This window comes from Oryzias latipes, chromosome 21, assembly GCF_053564925.1.
Source record: "Oryzias latipes strain Hd-rR chromosome 21, Olatipes_Hd-rR_3.1".
Classification (NCBI taxonomy): Eukaryota; Metazoa; Chordata; class Actinopteri; order Beloniformes; family Adrianichthyidae; genus Oryzias; species Oryzias latipes.
The window spans coordinates 11,209,579-11,229,803 of record NC_136257.1 but is presented as its reverse complement, the minus strand read 5'-3'; the positions used below and the strand labels follow the sequence as shown (position 1 = coordinate 11,229,803).

Sequence of the window (20,225 nt, the reverse complement as noted above, 5' to 3'; positions counted from 1 at the left end):
TAGCATTTTTCTGATGATGGTGGACAGAAAATTGAGCTTGAGACAGATAGATCAATATACGTCTTTGTTTTCCTCGTCTGAGCTGACATCTTGATCAAAACTGTACACCTGGATAGCTCCAGTATTGCTCACTATTTTTGTTGCACCGGTAATGTAAGGTGGGGCATCTAAGGGACTGTAAGCTAGTGGGAGAGGATGTTGACAGATGTATAATGGGAATAAAAACAAAACCGTAACTGCAGCCGCACAAGACCCAGTACGATCATCTTTTAAGCTATTTGCAAAACGTTCAGAGTGATCTTTTTATATTGATTATGCCGTTTTTATCCAGCCGTACAGTTTCAAGCCAGATTCTGGCTTGAAACCCTCTCGGGGCCCCCGGTCGCTCTGGGTGTCACCCGCTTCGGCTGCGGGGTCTGGGGTGGGGTGGGGTGGGGGGCTTGTCGGCCCTGTCCTGTGGGGGGGCGTTCTGGGGGGGAGGGGGGGCCCATTATTAGTACGGGTCGGGGGGGCTAGCGGGTCGGGGTCTCCGCTGAGGCAATCAGTGGTTGCCTCGGCCGGTTGGCCTCCTCGGTCCCGTCGAGGCCTGACCAGAGCTCTTCTAGGGCCGGCGTCTGGGGGTGGGGGCCTGGGCTTGCTCCGGGGGGGGGCGACGCTTTCTGGCTCCTCTCTCTCTGTGTGGGGTGGGTGGTGCCGGGCCTGGGGTGTCGGCGCCTCCGGGGGTGGGCCCCTGGGCTGGGTGGCCCTGGCCCCTTTGCTGGGGGTGGGCTGGGGGACGGCTGTTTGACCACCGGGGGACAGTCTACCAGCTGTCCCCAACTTACCCCCTTCCTTATATAACCTCATATTAGGGTGAGGGGGTGGGGGGTCTAGCCTGCGATGCGCCTTGGGGGGGGGCTACTTGGGAGTGGCCCCCCTCCTATGGTTGCCGTATGGAGTGGGCCCCCCCTCTTTCGGTTTTATTTGCACCTTAGACATGTAGGGTCCTTGGTAGGGGGGGTGCTTGGACATCACTGCAAGCAAGCAGCAGATGTCCTCCTGGCACCCTACCCGCCAATTTTAACCGCACCTTAGACATTTAGGGCCCCTTGGTGTGGAGGGTGAGGGGACATCACTGTGAGTAATCAGGAGATGTCCCCTTAGTGCCCTACTCGCCAATTTTAACTGCACCCCCCTTAGTACACACACCCCTCCCCCTTCAATATATACATTCAAACATAAACACACACACATGCACACAAACACCCTCTCAAACACCCATACACGCACACACATTTTACAAGGAAGGTGGGACCTGGGTCCATCTGTCCCCTAGCCCTTCCCTGGTGGGGGGTGCGGGCCCCTTGGCGATGGCGGCCGTGTCCCTTGGGTGCCGGCTCCCTGGGCCCGGCGGTGCTCTCTCCGCACGGTGGGGGGGTTCATATTACACCTGAGCCGGGGGTGTTCGTGTCCCTGGGGGGTGGGTCCTGGTCCTTGCCCCTGGGCGCTGGGCCCCGCCAAACTTCCAACATGGCCGAGCCTGGTCGGGCCATATTTATAACATCCCTTGTGGGCCGCCCTTTTTTCCCCGGGGTTCCCCCCTCCTGTGGGGGGGCGGCGGGCCCCTGCCTTGCTCCTACCTGGACCAACCGTGGGCCGGGTGGGTGGCTGCCTGGAGTGCGGAGCGGGTCTCCCTTGGGGGGTCCTGGCTCGTACCTGGGGTCGGGGCGGGGGGATGCCCGGAACTCCTGGGTGGTGGTGGGGTGCTCGTCTGGGGCTGTGGGCGTCCCTCTCCGGTGGGGCCCTGCGTTGGGCTCTTCCGGCGCGGCGGGGGGCTGCTTTCCTGGCTGGGCTGGGGCGGCGCTCTCTTTCCCTCTGCGCCTCCCTGCTCTCTGGCTCTGGGGGCCTCGCGGCGGTCCTGCTGGCCCTGGCCTGGGTTGCGGTCTTGGTCGCCCGGGGGGCGGTTGTTCCCTGCCTGTTCCCGTGTGGCGTTGGGGGAGCTCCGGCTGCCGCTGCTGCTGCGGCGGGGGTGTGGGTGTGGGGGTGGCTGGGCGCTCCTCCTCCTTCTTTTCACATTCCACCATCCATTTTAGAAGAACATAAACACTCACCTGAGCACAGGTGTTAGCTCACCTTTGCACTAATAGTTTGCATGATTGAATGAATGAAAGATTTCACACTAGTTGGTTTAAAGGCATAGGTATGCGTTCGTGAACACTATCTGTTTTGTGTGCATGTTGACATGTGGACATTTTTGCGGCTAGCAGGTGTGTTGATAATATTTGAGTGTGTGTGAACAGGCCCCGCCCTTTTTGTACTACATTTGAACCGTACCGTAACGATAAACAACCAGTAAACCTGTCTGCTCTATGCTGCTTCATGGTCTTACCCCCCTTCCCCTCCTATTATCACCCTCCTACCCCCCCCTCTCTCTAACGTCCCTCTCTCTTCTTCCCCTCTTTCCTTTTCCGTCCGGTCCAACACCAAAGATTTTCAAACATGATTGAAATTAATAAAGTTTGGCCTCAATTACAAAAGGGGTTTATTCAGACATACCTTTGGTTTGTCTGAAGATGAATAACCCCTCTTGTTAAAATAAAATATGTCCAACACAAGAGGCCCTCAGCTCTCATCTGTTTGCCTAGCTGTTGGACAGGACAAGTTAAAAAAAAAAAAAAAAAAAGCCAGATTCTGGCTCAGACATGAAAACCAAAGACGTTCGTGGATCTATTAGTCTGCAAGTGGATGCATCAGAAGGAAGCGGTACATGAGCTTCATGATCATTTCTACGTCATATATATATGTATACAGCATATGTATACAGCAAACCAAAAGTTTGGACACACCTTTTCATTCAAAGAGTTTTCTTTATTTTCATGAATATGAGAGTTGTAGAGTCACACTGAAGGCATGAAAACTATGAATGAACACATGTGGAATTATATACATAACAAAAAAGTGTGAAACAACTGACATGTCATATTGTACGTTCTTCATAGTAGTTACCTTTTGCTTTGATTACTGCTTTGCACACTCTTGGCATTCTCTTGATGACCTTCAAGAGGTAGTCACCTGAAATGGTCTTTCAACAGTCTTGAAGGAGTTCCCACAGATGCTTAGCACTTGTTGGCCCTTTTGCCTTCACTCTGCGGTCCAGCTCACCCCAAACCATCTCCATTGGGTTCAGGTCTGGTGACTGTGGAGGTCAGGTCATCTGGTGCAGCACCACATCCCTCTCCTTCTTGGTCAAATAGCCCTTACATAGCCTGGAGGTGTGTTTGGGGTCATTGTCCTGTTGAAAAATAAATGATGGTCCGACTAAACCCAAACCGGACTGAATAGCAAGACACTGTGGTAGCCATGCTGGTTCAGTATGCCTTCAATTTGGAATAAATCCCCAAGTGTCACCAGCAAAGCAACCCCCACACCATCACACCTCCTCCTCCATGCTTCACAGTGGGTACCAGGCATGTAGAGTCCATCTGTTCACCTTCTGCGTCGCACAAAGACACGGTGGTTGGAATCAAAAATCTCCAATTTGGACTCATCAGACCAAAGCACAGATTTCCACTGGTCTAATGTCCGTTCCTTGTGTTCTTTAGCTCAAACAAGTCTCTTCTGCTTGTTGCCTTTCTTCAGCAGTGGTTTCCTAGCAGATATTCTAGCATGAAGGCCTGATTCACACAGTCTCCTTTGAACAGTTGTTGTAGATGTGTCTGCTGCTAGAACTCTGTGTGCCATTGACCTGCTCTCTAATCTGAGCTGCTGTTAACCTGCTATTTCTGAGGCTGGTGACTCGGATGAACTTATCCTCTGCAGCAGAGGTGACTCTTGGTCTTCCTTTCCTGGGGCGGTCCGCATGTGAGCCAGTTTCTTTGTAGCGCTTGATGCTTTTTTGTGGCTGCACTTGGGGAGACTTTCAAAGTTTTCCCAAGTTTTCAGACTGACTGTCCTTCATTTCTTAAAGTAATGATGGCCACTAATTTTTCTGTACTTAGCTGCTTTTTTCTTGCCATAATACAAATTCTAACAGTCTATTCAGTAGGACTATCAGCTGTGTATCCACCTGACTTCTGCACAACACAACTGATGGTCCCAACCCCATTTATAAGGCAAGAAATCCCACTTATTAAACCTGACAGGGCACACCTGTGAAGTGAAAAACATTTCAGGTGACTACCTCTTGTAGCTCATCTAGAGAATGCCTAGAGTGTGCAAAGCAGTAATCAAAACAAAAGGTAACTACTATGAAGAACGTACAATATGACATGTCAGTTGTTTCACACTTTTTTGTTATGTATATAATTCCACGTTAATTTACAGTTTTGATGCCTTCAGTGTGAATCTACAATTTTCAGTTAAGAAAAGAAAGAAACCTCTCTCTCTCCCTCCCTCCCACCCTAGAAATGTAATTTTTTTTTTAAATATGCCCATCAGAAAAATTCTACAAGATAATGTTAAAAACGCCGAAAACACAATTTTCATCAGTGGGTTTTTAAAAGCACAAAATAAGAGTAAAAAGATAATATTCTATAACCTTCAGGTTTGAAGACTTGTGTTTTTTGTCAAATGATTAAAATAATGAAGCCTTCAAACAAGTATTTATTAATAATTCAACAATAACTGGATTTGAACAGGATCATCAGTAGTGCAAACAAAAAAACAAAAGAGAAGCAGTTTAAATATTTTCACCCTTCAGCAGCAGATACACACTGCCAGTAGAACACAACAGGTTGACAATAATATATATATACTTCCAATCGGACACTGAGAAAATGCTGACAGAAAAAAACAACCAACTGCCAGAAAGGTGAATTAACAAGTAGTTTTTATACACATGTTTTTCCATTTAAGAAGTATTTTACTCTGTAAACGACTTCTCTGCACTCTCCGACAACAGAAGGTGGACTGATTTGCTCAGCCTTACATTTCCTCCCTATGATCTAAAATACTAACAAGGCAGTAAAACGCAGGTGACTTTATATGTATTCACTCAACTCCAAGAATATTGCTAGATACCCACCCAACAAAAGCATTTGAAAAGGAGTTTTTCCTTTGATATGGACCCAAAATAAATATATGAATTAGAAGAATGCACTCTGAGCTAGCAGTATATTAATGAAGGCGGGGTACAATGTGAAAGTAACTCTGAATGACTAGAAGAAAACAGCTTTTGATTGTGAACACGTGTCATCATTGTTTGGCATCCACATACTGATGGATGAAAGCAGCAGCTGACAGTTGTTCCGAGAACAGCTCGGTTCCCCCTGACACAAGGCCATCGTTTTACAGAATTCTATCAGTACACACCTCCACAGCTTTGCCAGAGCAGCATTTAACAAGAGACACAGAGGAGGACAAAAGGAAACAGAAATGAAGAAATGCACTATAGTCACACATGATTGGCTGAAAGTCACTTTAGTGTCACAGAGGTCGCAGGGAAATTCAGCGGTGAACATAGAGGCTGATGCGCTTGTTCAGAAGATTTGTTGCTCAAAGAGGATCTTCTCAAACCCTTGGGGAGCTGTGTGGTAGAAGTCGCTGAACTGACAGTCTAAGATGGCGCTGTCATCCACTGGAATGAGAGGAGGACAAGGCACATCGTCACACACAGTCTGGATAAACTCTGCTGTTGCATTTTGGATTCTAGGAGGACAATAGATTCTTGCTGCAACAAGAAGCAACTTTCTCAGGTTGCTAAACTATTTTCATTATCTTCTTTCTTTAAAAAAAAAAAAAAAAAAAAAAATCTGTTTATGACGAAATCAAAACAAAACCAAAAAACAAATAATTGCTTTAAAAGTGTCAACGTAAATTTTTAAAATTCTTTAAAAATCAGACAATGTGCTTTTCTGGATTTTATTTTTCATTTTGTCTCTCCTAGCTGAGCTCTACCTATGAGGAAAATTACAGGCCCTATGTCATCTTTGTAAGGCGGAGAATTTGCACAAATGGCGGCGGACTAAATACTTTTTGAAAAAGGCCGTATTTGTGATGTAGAAAATATGCTGGGCTGGCCACAAGCTCCCTCCTCTGCTCCATTCCTCGTCCACTGGGAACACTTTTACAAAAAAGCAAAATATGACCGGCGAGGGTCTTTAAATGTTTACCGCTAAATAACCTTTTACTTCTTCTGGATTTGAACTGATGCTAAGAATTCCAGTTTCCACTTGAAATACAGACTTCGCCAAATTACAAACACCCATTGAGCTGTATGACAATGCAGCACTTCCGACACATGACTGCAGCCTGAACTGCTTTAGCACATTAGCTCATGTGCAAGGATCTCGCCAAAATAAAATGCTGGAATTCAAAAAAGATAAAAATGTGCTGTTTTTAAATCCAATTAAGATCATGGATTATTTTAGATTTACTGAAAAGTTTTAAAATAAATAACACTTGACGTGTGTAAGTGGTATTGAATTAATAAAACAGAATAAGTTGTGGACAGTTTTTTGTTCGTCTGCTTGCAGGATTACTAATATGACAAGAGGAGGTTATTTAAATTTTGCCAAAAAAGGTAGCAAGACCTGATCCAATTATTACATGCAATTCATTCTGGGCTTTGAACTTTATTCTAATAAAAAATGTGAATAGTTTTTTAACAAATTATTTTCTTACAGTAATATAATACACAAAAATAAAAGAAAAAAAAGTGTTTCAGAACCTATGTTTGACATAATATGGTAATCTAATTTTTTTAGATCAAACTTTTAACTGATGTATGGAATAGATATTAACCAAAAATTTATGTATTAAAATTAACTATTTAAAAAATTTTTTAAAGAAAAAGAAAACAATAAAAAGTCTATATTGCCCCCTAGTGGAGCACAAACATAACTGAAAAAATGTGTTCAATACTCCAGCCCTCAGCAAACAAAACTAAAAACTTAACAGGTTATTTTTCTTCATGTCACATTTTTATTATAATTAGTATTTATCTTTTTGGTAAGCAATCTTGTTTATCAAATAAAAAATACACTACAATTTACTCGATAGTAAAAAAAAAAAAATCATATTGATTTAAGCTTTTGTTTATTTTGATAAACTGCCTCCTTTCAACATGAAATCTTACCATAAACAACGGGGTAGACTGTACCACGGATCCCTGAGGCCGGACAATGCATATTCTTTCCATTAAGATATAAATTCATCTCCACATGGTCATATGTGATGCCCTGAAGGACACAAGTAGACACATTATTGCATCAAATACCCTGGTGAACCCAACAGGTTGTGCATGCACATCAACACATTCTGTGTTCTTCTTCTACATCGTTTCCTTTGTTTCAAGTAGATAAGATGAGCTGCTGAGAATTAAATACGTCCCGCATAAAAAATGCTTCTAAATCAGAACTTCAAAAAAGTTTAGAAAGAGTTAGTTAGCATAGTTCATAAGTAGTAATAGAAGTTATTTATGGCATGCAAGGCGAGTTATAAAATTCCTCAGAAGTATTTCAGAAAGACTAGAAATTGCAAATATACCTTAAATAATTAGTTAAGAAGAAGAAATACTTGGGCTAACATGTAGCATGACTTCACAGCATTGACTATCAGGGGTGAGTGGGCTCAACAAAGTACGGCATTATAACTTAATTAAAACGTGAATAAAAAGACCAAGTACTGAGGACCTCAATGAATTGTAGGATTTCTTGGATTGATCAGACAGGCAACAAAAACAAAAAAAGGTACATACAGCAGATAAAGAGTAGCATTTTTTCTTCACAGATCTACAGTGATACCTGATTTCTCTCTTTATTTGCTAGTGTGAGTATTGTAAAAAGAAACATTACAGATTATTTCCATTTTTCACATCATAAGGAGGACAGACTAAGGTGAAAGACCCACTCTGATGAAGCTTTTTTATTTAGGCAAAAACGACATGATCATAGTTAAACGGCCACTGGGAACTCTTTTAGCAGAGATGATCGGAGTGGGACTTTAAAAAGACAAATACTGTTGCTGTTTACCTGCAGAACAGTGAGTGTTTATTTTGTTTGTGCTTAATCGACTGTTCTTACTGAAGAACCTCTAACAGAGCAGAAGACTGTTAAAAAATACTAATCAGCTGCGTTTACGTGGGCAAAAGTAATCGTAAAGAATGCCTGATCGGAAGGAAAATGTGTTATGTAAACACGCCGTTCGGAATAGTCTGCCCCGATCAGACTCGATCGGATCAACATTTCTTTCCGATCGAGATCGGAAAGAAATGTCGAGATAGGTGTAAACGGTTCATTCCGATCGTGTGTCACTACTGCTCTGGTTTAAAGTCACGCATAGACGCTGCGGTGCTTCAGAGAAAGCTTTGGAGCTCAAACAGGACTGACCGGCTGCTCTGCGGAGACCGCCGCTCCCCTTTCTTACACCCCTCACGAGGGGGGTGCGGGGGAAGAGCGCTTCGTGCCCCGTGACGTCTGGACCCTGCGTGGTCCGGGTTCGGGTGCCGGTGGACCGAGCGAACTGTTATGTGTGGGATAAGTCAAATCAGACTACGATCCGTCCCGCCGCTCTGGGTTAGCAGCTGCCGGATTCAGGAGAACCGTGTGTCCGGACCCCCAGCTCACATAGCGGCTTTGGGGCGGTGTTTGAGCTTTTCAAAGCAGAAATGTCGCTCAGTCCTTAGAAACCATTCAAACAATCACATGGATTTGTGTTTCCAGTCGTGTCCCGACAAAATAAAGGCTGATGTTATTCCCACATATTTACGTGCAGCCAAGATGCAGATTGCAGCATTTCCACATGGATTTTATGTTCATCAAACAAGGCTAATGTTGTTTGCGTGTGTTAGCCTCTCCTGGGAGCTCCGTTCTTCCACAAAAAAAGCACTGACCACACGAATTAAAAATAAAATGATGAACGAACAGGCGCTTCATAATAACCGTAACATTAATAAAAGCACGTTTGGAAGATTGTCTCATATATTACCGAGCTACTGCAGGAATGTAGGTTTGTTTACTGTGGGACTCATTTCCTCTTCCGGTATTTCAAACACTACTGCCCAAATGATTTATTCTGACCAAAAGTGAGACCATGTGAACGTTTGTTATAATCGGAAAAGGTTTTTCTGTGCCCATATGCACGGTTGGATTTTAATCCGACCATTGATCCGATCAAGATAATTTGCGCATGTAACCGTGGCTAGTTAAAACTGCTGCATTTTTACCAACAACATAATACTTTTCTAATAATAACTGCATACACTATGTGCTTCCCTTAGTCTGTTTGCTGCCTCTGCTTTGGCTCCCTTTTCACACACAGGATCTAAATAGTTAAAGAAATTTGTATTTTTTTCTCCCAAATTCCGTTACAGTTGGAATCCGTTTTTAATATGGAATCAATTTTCAGTCCAAACAGTGATCAATTCATAGATTCATACATGAAAGACTAAGAAATTGTTCTCCTTTTCTGCCTGAAGGACCAAACAAAACAAAAAAAGCTAAAATATGTAACAGGAAGTGGGAAACTTACTATGACATCACCTTCCTGGGGAAGGCTGTTTGCAGGCAGGCGATTTTTCTCTTCATTGTTGTGATAAACAGATCCATCGTGCCTCAGGACCAGGCTGTTTGTGTCTCTGCCCAAAGGCACTTGGTTGAGATTCACTTTCTGAGTGGCCACACCGACTCCCCACACACCTGAACACACAGACAAGAGTAAAGTAACACGTGGAAGAAGAAAAAACAACCAAACAAAATGAGATTCCCCATTAAATTCAAATAATAGTAAATGTGGAGTTACAGATATGCTAAAACGATCAATCTTTTCAGAATAAAGTTCAACGTACTACTAATATTTTACCAATTGAGAGGATTCTCACCAAAAAAGCTCTAATTTATTTTTCTCATTCAACTGGTGTATTTGAAGGGAGAAAAGCAAGGATAAAAATAGTCCTTACCTGTGGATTGGATTTTAAACTCAAAATAACTTTTATTTTGGTGTAAAGGAGCATTAGCAAGGCAGCCTCCTGTGCCACATATTCTTCTGCCACTCTTTACAATGACAACATCAGTGCCTGCAAAACAAATAGCAATGTAGACGTCAGTTTTTTATGTGCTCAAAAAAAAAAAACTAACTAAAATATAAAGTAATAAGTATATTGTCATGGTCTCCCCACCTACAGTTGTTATTATTAACATGTTTTTGACAGAATACGACTTTTTATTTTTACACGTCATGAGTGCAGTGTCATGCCTTCTGCCAAATTTTGGACTATTTTCCACCACTTCTGGGTCTGCGGGGGCATTGTTTACATGATCGCTTGGCAACAACAAAAGGCTGCCGGAGAAGCGACTAGGTCACATGAGAGGCTGAGGAGACTGGAATCCTTCACGGTTTGCAGAAATGGGAACTGCTGGGGAGTCAGATGAAGTGACAGGAACCGGAGGAGGATCGACAAACTGGTGCAGAGTTCCAGCCCCCGTTCTGGGATGTTCCTTAGAATCAGTGACTGAAGTGGGTGAGAGGAGGAGGTTAGAGAAACTGGAATCCATCGTGGACAATCCTCGTCATCATCATCCTCTGCATAAGACCGTGGGTGCACTGAGAAACTCCTTCACTCAGAGACTTGAACGCCTAACTGCAAGAAGGAGATCTTTTGGTTTTTGTACCTGACAAAATGCTCTATTTAATTCATTAATTAGAAATTTTTCTTATAGATTTTGAGTTTGTTTTAAATCAACTTTAAAATAATATAATCTGCACGGTGGCGCAGTGGTTAGCGCTCTTGCCTCACAGCAAGAAGGCCCCCGGTTCAAGTCCCAGCTGGGGGACGTGAAAAACAGAACATCAGTGGGGGACCTTTCTGTGTGGAGTTTGCATGTTCTCCCCGTGTATGCGTGGGTTCTCTCCGGGGTCTCCGGCTTCCTCCCACCATCCAAAAACATGCTTCATAGGTTAAATGGCAACTCTAAATTGACCATAGGTGTGAGTGCGGGAGTGAATGGGTGTGTGAGTGAGGACATTCTACCCTGCAACAAACTGGCGACTTGTTCAGGGTGTCCCCCCTGCCTTCGCCCACAAGTGGCCGGGATAGGCTCCGGCAGCCCCGTGACCCCGAAAGGGATAAAACGGTTAAGAAAATGAATGAATGAATGAATGAATAATATAAAATAGCTTAAAATTTTAGGAAACACAAAATGAACAAAGCCAGAAGCGTTTGTGAGAGCTTAACGTTTCTGGTCCCTGAATAGTTGAAAAGAGTTGAAATGCCTGAGATTTTGTGTGACCAAAAAAATGGACAGAATTTAGAAGATGTTAAGAATGCATTTAGAGCAGAGGTCTGCGACCTACATTGTGGCTCTCCAGTTAAAACAAATTAAATTGTTTCTTATTTTAAAAAGCATTGCGTTTCTGGAACTACAAAGCACATCAAGCAAAACTAAACAGTCAGATAATTCAAACTTTATTCAGCTCATTCACACACAGCTAAAGCACAGTATGTATCACTCCACCAGACCATAATGCTCCAATAATCCATCAAGCCGTGTGGCTTCATTCTTTCCTTAAGATGTGCTAAAACATTTAAACATATTTTTCAACCCCGTGTACCACAGAAAATCAATGGGAAGTCGGTGTACGAAACCGGATATGAATCCGATTTCCTGTTTTTGAACCAACTCAAGAATTTTACGTCTGCCATGTGGACCGAAAAGTCCAGTAAGGGTCCCTTACTTAGCTCTGATTGAATGAGTTTGATTGCGTAATGCGATCTAACTATTGTTCTGTTTTCTTCTGTATGTTTTTGTCCGCGAAAATCTTTTGCATACGTCATTCAATTTCTGCCATTAAAGCATCAAAATGTTCTGCAAGTTAAGGACATTATTGCTCTTTTTCAGCAGTTAGTTCTTCTGCAATTCAACAAAAGGAAGTTTTTACTTCACTGTTTTTAAAATGTACCTCTTACTATTTTTGACCTAGAGACCCATTTCAACTTTTAAAATCGAATGGACGGATTACTGGTATTACTTTTCTTTGGGATATGTCAAATAGTTTCCGAACAAACTGCTGTAACTCAACCACTGAAAAACAGTGACACGAGTTTTTCAGCAAAAAGTAGGAAAATGCCTTTAGTTTTGGTAAATGTGACCCTCAAACCTGTGGGGGCAAACGCTTTTGCCTCTACAGGCCCTAGACTGCGCTAACATAACTTAAATTTTCTATACCCGCCCATATTACAATTTCTTGGCAGCTTCTTATAGCAAGTTACGTTTTGAACCTGCGGTTGAGAGAACATACTAGAACCTAAAGACATTAAGCTTTAACAAATTGTAGCCCAAAGCCTTGTGATTCCTACAAGGGTTCAACATGTTTAATAAGTGGAAGAGTTTTGAAGATAGGAACATGGTAACCTGTTACCATGGAGATGGCAGTCTCTTTAACACACAGAGACACTGAGAGAGGCTTTGCAGAATTCCAGGGGACCATTGACGCTTTCAATGACACATGCATGTTTTTTTATTCACTCTTTGCTGTAAATCCAAAAGAGTTCCACTTCAATTCAATTTAATTGTATTTATACTCCTGGACGCCTCCCTGGGGAAGGTGTTCCTGGCCTGTCCCACTGGCCGGAGGCCCCGGGGAAGACCCAGAACACGTTGGAGAGACTGTCTGTCTGTCGGCTGGCCTGGGAACGCCTCGGGGTCCCCCCGGATGAGCGGAGGAAGATGGATGGATGGATGGATATATTTATATTGCCCAATACATCAACAATAGTTGTCTCAATGGGCTACATAACAGTAATTGTATGATAAAAATGAAGTCATAAAGAACATGAAGTCAGAGAATTCAATAGGTAATGACTAAACTAAACAGACTAAACTAAACTGGGTTTTCCTGCCCTTAGACTTTCCTTCAGTACACAGGTTTGGAATAAATACAGTTTGTATGATTGTTTTTATCTAGATTAGCATTAAGCCTTTATAAAACCATCATGCTAGCTTTATGTGCTTATTTGGACAAACCTTTACATGTTTATGCTGATTTTTTATGTAACCATTATATTTACATTATGCTAGCTGACTTAGCTAATTTGGCATTTTCTGAGTTTTTTTAAAGCTAATTTGGCATTTAGCTAAAAAAGTTTGACATGTTTTCTTAAGAAAATTTAAATTCCAAAGCAACTTTTTAGATACATTTCCTCTTTCAGTATACCTTTTCTGCCATTTATGCACAATTTATCTTACTACTGCATTTACTTCTGTAACTCGTGTTTTCTCTGCAACTTGTGTTTTTTCTGCAAGGTAACAGAATTACAATGAAAACGTTTTTCTGCAGCTTTACACTTATAGCTCTAAAAACATCTGCAATCTTTTTGCTAACAGCTTCAGCATTGTATTCAACAGTTTTCCTTTCAATAAACTAACTTTTACAGCTAAAACTTATGCAATTAGGCAATCAAAAGCAACCACCTTCAGCAATTGCGCAATCAAACATATTTCCTCAGGAAATGCTACTTTTTTAATTTAAGTTGGATTTTCACATTTCTGGCTAAGATTAAACAAAAGAGTAAAATAAACTGTCTATATCGCTTTTTTTAAAATCACTCCTGACGTTACACTACCTACTACTATATTTATATAGGATCATCGGATTATAATTTGAAAAGAAGTCAAGTGAACCCCCGTCAAAAGTTAAAGACTATTCAATATTTAGGGGGGGGGGGGGGGGGGGCAGCTATTTTTATCTTCAAAACAGCTATTTTTATCTGCATAATATGTCTTGTTTATGCCAAAAAAATCATTCATATTTAGTAATAGAAACACAAACACAAATCAGTGCATTTATCCAATAATGATCACGACCTAAGTGGCTTAATTAGGTTGTGGTCATTGAGGAATCTACCCTAATGACTCTTGAAGTGTTGAAGGTTAAAGATCCCCTGGTTTAGACAGTTGTGTAAGCTTTAACCACAAAAATAAGGACTTGAGACTGAGATGGATTCGTAACCAGACAAATGGATGCAGTTAACCTAAAAGCTAGCATAACTCAGCTAACTAGCTATTTTCACGGCAGACGAGGCTAAGCTAACCATCATGATGTAGCACAGAAAACCCACTCTGTATATCAATAAAATGTACATCAACTATCGCGAGAGGCGCTTACCCATGTGATGAGTGTCCAACTGAACCGTGGGCATCTCTTTGAGGGGAACATGCCCTGAACCTCCTTCTCCGCAGCATCCAAAACAACAAGTAAACATCGAAGCCATTCTCGATCCGAGCTAAGCTTCCGGGAGGAAATACGTCACTACCCGACCAACCAATGATCGGTGTCACAGTGCAGACCACAGCGACACCACGCGGCGGACACCGGAACAAGCTAAGCCTCCGGTACCGTTACAGCACCCAATCACAGCGGGAACGATAGGCTGCTGCTCCTGATGGCATGGAAACAACGGAAGAAAATCAAGGTCAATGTTTTGTACGTCACTAAGGAACATTGGGGTGTCGATGTTACATAACTACGAATCACCAAAAAGTGGAATATAACGTCCTTATTGAATTAATTTAATATATTGCGAACTTTCAAACATAAAGGATGCGACAGAGTGTGTCCTAGTCATGCGTAAAACAATTTTAGTAAAAATCTTTAATTTATAAACAGTGTTTTGATAGAGTTTACATTGACAATAATGGTTCATTTTGTGATTATGAGGACTGGTGCTTGTTTTTTGTCAGCTATATCACTTTAAAAAAAGTCCAGAACACTTAAGAAGTAGTCAGCACCAGAACATGTGATGTCAGGAGACTCTGAAAGCCAGTTGACAGTTTTTCCACGCTGTAGTGTTTTGCATAGCAACAGCCCCTCCCCCATCCAACCGTTAGGGATCCTCTGCAAATTACGCGCACTGACAAAACCGTCAATGTGGTGCATTTTTCAAACACCCTTTCAAAATAAATCTTGACTTTGCATCGATGTCTGCATCAAAACCCGTGGTACAAGTGGCGTAGTTTACATTTGTGTAAAAACAGGGGGACACAGATGGCCTAATTTTCCGCGCGTGGCTGAAACAGTTAACCGTAGACCCGGAAAACAAGGCGAAGTCTGCACAGCAACAAGCGCCATGATTGCGTTGCGCTGAGCGCCTCAGCAGCTGGTGAGTGAATCTCCTGGTCCAGTAGTTGCATGTTACTATGCGCTTGCTAAATCTGTCACAGCCTGCCTTCGGTACCTTGCCAACAGGACCAGCGCGCGCGCAAATCCTGCTGTCGATAACTTGTCGCATTTGATTCATGCAGGAAGGAAGCTTGAAATTTGGGCTCCCCCCACCTTTTTTTTTGCGAGTGATCCAAGAAAGACAGAATAGCTGTTTTTGCGATTATATTTAAAAGTTATTGACGAGCATATTCACTTTAAAAATCGTTCTGCGTGGTTACTTTTACGCGCAAGAACGTCTTTTATAACGAGGATGTGGTCCAGCGGTGAACGCATGATTAGAGCTCTTGGCAGTGCTGGCGCCGTCTTTTTACGCGGTCTTCAGTTTCACTTTCAGGATGTGAGCTCCCGGGACACATCTGGAACATGACAACAAATCTGTATCCTTTGGCGAATATCTATTGTTTTGATGTGATTTGTTTGCTGAAGGATGGCATCCATGTAAATGCGGGTGCGTATCAGCCCCCTAAATTCATTGGGATCCGAGGTCTTGTTTCATAATTTGACGCACTGTTTTGATGTCTTTGCAGGGAGCCATGGAGGGGCTGGAAGAGGAGCTTACATGCCCGATCTGCTGCAGTCTGTTCGAGGACCCACGGGTGCTGCTCTGCTCCCACAGCTTTTGCAAGAAGTGTTTGGAGGCTCTAGTGGAGGGGAACCGAGGTGTAGTGTTCAGAAATCCCCTTAAATGCCCCACATGCCGCAAAGAGACCCCTCACAACGGCGCAAATTCCCTGCAGGTTAACTACTCCCTCCGCGGAATAGTTGAGAAGTACAGCAAGTTAAAGGTTAAGCCTAGAAACTCTGTCTGCAAGCAGCACTGCAGCCATCCTCTTAACATATTTTGCGCAACCGATTCAAAGCTCATTTGCGGGATTTGCGCAACATCGGGCGACCACAAAGGGCACAAATTCAGCTCCTTGGAGGATGCCTATGAGCAGGAGAACGGGGCGTTTGAAGAGATGTTGCGCGGAGCGGAGAGCTGGCAGAGCGCAGACATTCTCTCCTGCCTGCAAACACTCCAAGCCAATAAGAAGAAGGCGCTCCAGTCTGTCACCAAGGACGCGGAAAAAGTGGCGGAATATTTCGACAAACTCATCGGTGCCCTGGAATGCAAAAAAAGCGAGATGCTGTCCGATTTTGAGACTCTGAAGCTGGTGGTGATGCAGGCGTACGACCCGCAGATCGACAGGCTCAGCGCCGCGCTGGAAGACCAGAGGCGCGCGCTCGGCATGGCAGAGCATTTCAAGAGCGTCACTGACCCCCTGTGCTTTCTGCAGCAGATGCAGGAGTTCCGAGAAAAGCTAAAGGTCCTCAAAGAGACGCCCCTGCCCTCCCGGAAAGATATCAACATCGACCCCTGTGTCCGAAATTTCGATGTGAAAAAGTGGGATTCCCTTAGACTGAGTGAAGTCGACAAGATTTCAGTCCCCCACGAGAATGGCTCTTACCGAACCGGAGGCTCACGGATGCCAGGAGCCAGGCGGGTCGTTTCCTCCCTGATTCTCCTCCTGCTGCTGCCGTTAATCCTGCATGCACTAATGCCTCACATTTTAGTGGCGGACGTGGCCTCGACGTTGGATCACTTCATTAAAGCGCTCGTCTCTCAGACCTCCGCGATTTTGCAGAAAACAACTGATTTGTTCAAAAGTTTCATGGATGCAGACCAGGAGTACATCAACTGGCCAAACATTTGGCAACTGTAAGTTGTCATATAGACTCTAAAATCCCACTAAGTAACTCACGAGATCTGTGAGGTGCGTAAAGCACATTTTGAAACACTTGTTTAACACTTTTTTTTACCTCAGTGAAGCAGTCAAACTAAACCAGTGTCCTTAGGGTGTGCAATCTGTTCAATTTTTACACTAAAGGTTCTTTTTATTTTGTCAAAAGTGATCCTGACAAATAAACTCAAACTGAGCCCCTTTATATGGCTGTTTTCATTCAGGACTGGAGCACTGATGCGCAGTCAGAGGAGTACAGTGCGATCGATGGCTCCCCCCTTTGAGTGCGTGTGAACCAGTGATGCTGCAACCTCCTCAAGGTTACAGGAGTTATGTAACCAGGCCTGCTTGAATATTCAGCACACTCAGAAACGCACTTCGTGTTTTTATGGAAGCTGCGCACATTTCCTCTTGAATCCAGCGAACCTGGTTTTAGAGCATCCGATATGTGCGCATAAATCCGTTTTTGCCCTCATTTCAGATCTTTATTGAATCTCTATAAAGCAGGAACCTTTATAAATAATAATCATTTGGTTTTAGGAAGCTGTCACAGGAAGGAGGTGGGGGTAAAAGATCCTTAAATCGTAAGACGAAGTAAATCCGTGATGTCAGAACCGATAATTAAGGATGGAGCCGCGTCATGACGCGCCTGTACATATATAGCCCTCTGTTACCAGGGAAATATAGGATGAGACTGAGAAGGCCAACCCAAACGTTTAAGCTGAGACTCAAACATAAATGCAAACATAATCAATATTTTAAAGTTCAAACCCACTCTAATGTTACAAAAATGACAAATGTACACACTATTTGTTAACAGTAGACAATTACGCACAACAATGTTAGAAAACGGGACACATTTACGCACTAAAATCTTTAAAAAACCGGACACATTTAAGCATTATAATCTTTGAAAACAAGACACATTCACGCATCAAAAACGTAAAGAAACATGATACATTTACGCCCTGAAATCCAGAAGTGCGTTATTTCAGTTTTTTAAAAATCCTATATGGGCCACACACAAAAAATCCCAACTTTTGAGTTGTCTTTCATCAAACCACGGTCAATATATAAAGAAAAATAAAAAAAATCTTATTTTGATTTATCTAGTGCCCGAGTGTCATGCGCAAATGGACTCTAAAGACGCGCAGATGTCATTTTGTTTTGAGGCGACAAAAGACGGAACCAGTTTTTTTCAAAAGACAAAGCCTTTTCTAATAACCAGACATCGTTTTGAGACTTTTTTTGCTTTAAATACTAAAAATAAATGCGAGCAGAAAAATAAAAATAATTACTCTAATCGTAATCGTTCATGTTATATATAATCATTGTGGCGTAAAAAGAATCTCCAACCAGTATGACGAAATATCAAATTATCAACGTGACCCGCACCGAAATAACATTAATTGCATGAGTTAAAAAGAGTTATTGTAATTGCTTTTTTATGAATAATACTAAAAAGGATTAAAATAAAGCTTTGGAATCCGAATAGCTTTTTTTAAGGGGTGATTTTCTCAGAATCGCCTGATTTTATTTATATTTTAATCTAAATGCAGAACATTTGATGTTTTAACAAGGTCACCTTCTACACGTTATCCTGTCTTTTGTTAAAAATGTATTGTTGAAATGAAATAAACTAAAAACGAACAAAAATGCTGGATTTTTCCCCAATCTAAAGGAAGAATTCAGGGCCTGGGCTTCAAATTAAAACTACTGGCCTGCCAGCGGGAAAGATATAAAAAGCCAATATTTTTACAGAAAAACGGCGCTATTTTGAAGTAAAGAGAATTATTTTTATATAACTATATAAGACTATAACGAGTCTGACTGAAATAATATACTAAATGTCTTTTTAGTTCATGGCCGCTTTGGACACGACGCATGCACAGCGAATGAAAAAAAAAACGTCAGAAAATGAGTTTGTAAAAAAGCCATATTATTTAAAAATGTTTTATAAAGTAAAATAAATGTGCGTGAGCCTGTATGAATGACTGATCCCACTGGAACTGCGCACTCCGAGCTGCAGGCCCGCAGCGCTGCGGCGCAGAGGCTGCGCGCAGGCCGGGATGAACGCTCGTTCCTCCGGAGGTGCAGCCACCAACACGTCGCTGACAATGCGGATCATTTGAAATGGCAGCAGTTATCAGATCATAACACGCATGTTAAATTCTGATTGAACAAATTACATTGAACACAACGGTGACAAAGAAAGTTGAAACTTTTATTGAAGAAAATGGACATTGATGACAGAGAATGGTCCTGAAAATACAGAAAGGCAGAAAATAAGTGCAAGCAAACGAGCAGGATTTGGATAAAAAGGGTTGTAGCATCACCAAGTCAGCTGTGATGGTGAATGGTCAGCTTTGCTTCAGCAGCACGATCAATACTGGAGACTTCAGTTTGTTGACCTCCAATATTTACGTGCTGCTATAGTAAAGCGACCAGGCAATGTAAGTCCCAAACATCCAAATACCCTTCATCATCATCAGAAAATAATGTGAGGTTCACAGACAAAGTGAAATAAGCTGTTGTGTTGTGTAATCGGGCATTACTGCGGCAGCACGGCATGGCCTGCATCTCACAATAACCCACAAACCATTCCGTGCTGCTACAGCATCACCAGAGCTCCGGTCAGCTGCAGCGTGTTTCCCCCCTGCATCCTCTGTAGGTCTTCTTTTGAATGCGTATTTACAGACGACGAATTTCAACAAGCATCTGTACAAATAGTGTGATGAACGATTTAGAGTGTCCACCCTCTTCTGAATACTTCGGAGGATCTCCATCTGGAAAACAGAAAGGAAAGAAAGTTTAATGAAAGTATATCAGGCCATCAGAAAGCAACAGAGAAAAGGTTGATGGAAGCATCCCACCCTCAGAGTTACACCACTTTGAAAACAGTGGCACTCAGCCCTCCTCCTCCCTCCAGCTTAAGTTTGGAATATGTGTTGAAATCGGATCAGAGTTGATTCATATTTGCAGTTGTAAACACAAAATCACTGAATACACCGCCTGTAAGGAGCTCCAAATAGAAACGTAAAGCTAGAACATTTTTTTTTTCTCTAAATACCCGGCTATAGACAAATGACAGACTGATATCATATCTTTTTCATAATTGTGATGTGGAGTCTGCTATCAGCGGGAACTGGAACAACGTTCACAGCAGTGCAGCACGTGCGGTTTATTCCAAAACCACATTAAGCTGAAAAGAATTGACTGTAGTGCAAATTATTCAAAGATGTTAGAAAATGGTGATGCGTTTTAAAGCTAAAGACCAAAGAGTGTGGCTATCCGCATGCTTCATTTCAATGCGAAAAGGCTTTTTGCTGCATAGGATCATGAGGTTTTAATCGTTGTGCGGTTAGCCTG

At 42.6% G+C, this 20,225-nt stretch overlaps 2 protein-coding genes and 1 non-coding gene across 6 annotated transcripts in view; 1 reads left to right on the top strand and 2 right to left on the bottom strand.

Moving 5' to 3' along the window:
• Window positions 1-4,563: 4,563 nt before the first annotated feature.
• spryd7b (SPRY domain containing 7b) overlaps window positions 4,564-20,225 on the bottom strand; it is a 34,417-nt gene continuing 18,755 nt past the window's right edge. The window contains exons 1-5 of one of the 2 annotated variants that reach the window (XM_004081470.5): window positions 14,080-14,254; window positions 9,875-9,991; window positions 9,448-9,614; window positions 7,055-7,157; window positions 4,564-5,554 (exon numbers count right to left, since the gene is read on the bottom strand). In XM_004081470.5, coding sequence (XP_004081518.1) covers window positions 5,457-5,554; window positions 7,055-7,157; window positions 9,448-9,614; window positions 9,875-9,991; window positions 14,080-14,185 — 591 coding nt within the window. In that variant the 5' untranslated portion in view covers window positions 14,186-14,254 and the 3' untranslated portion in view covers window positions 4,564-5,456. Of the gene's footprint in view, window positions 5,555-7,054; window positions 7,158-9,447; window positions 9,615-9,874; window positions 9,992-14,079; window positions 14,255-20,225 lie in introns of those variants that run through there. The other variant, XM_020713141.2, reaches the window with a different exon arrangement.
• On the top strand, window positions 14,247-17,061 carry trim13 (tripartite motif containing 13). Of its 3 annotated transcripts, XM_078940091.1 has the most exons (3): window positions 14,824-15,073; window positions 15,458-15,583; window positions 15,663-17,061. In XM_078940091.1, the coding sequence occupies exons 2-3, from the start codon at window positions 15,578-15,580 to the stop codon at window positions 16,836-16,838; spliced, it is 1,182 nt and encodes a 393-aa protein (XP_078796217.1). In that variant the 5' UTR covers window positions 14,824-15,073; window positions 15,458-15,577; the 3' UTR covers window positions 16,839-17,061. The 3 variants fall into 3 exon arrangements, with proteins under 3 accessions (XP_020568799.1, XP_078796217.1, XP_011487650.1); XM_020713140.3 differs by lacking the exons at window positions 14,824-15,073; window positions 15,458-15,583 and adding an exon at window positions 14,247-14,386; XM_011489348.3 differs by lacking the exon at window positions 15,458-15,583 and having other exon boundaries at window positions 14,833-15,073.
• Window positions 19,392-19,495, bottom strand: mir15a (microRNA mir-15a). Its single transcript, NR_107198.1, has one exon. It is a non-coding gene; the product is annotated as a microRNA mir-15a (primary transcript).

Coding starts and splice junctions, on each gene's coding strand:
- trim13 (XM_020713140.3), top strand. CDS start 14,357: ATGGCATGGAAACAACGGAAGAAAATCAAG. Junction 14,387..15,662: donor AACAACGGAAGAAAATCAAG/GTCAATGTTTTG, acceptor ATGTCTTTGCAG/GGAGCCATGGAGGGGCTGGA.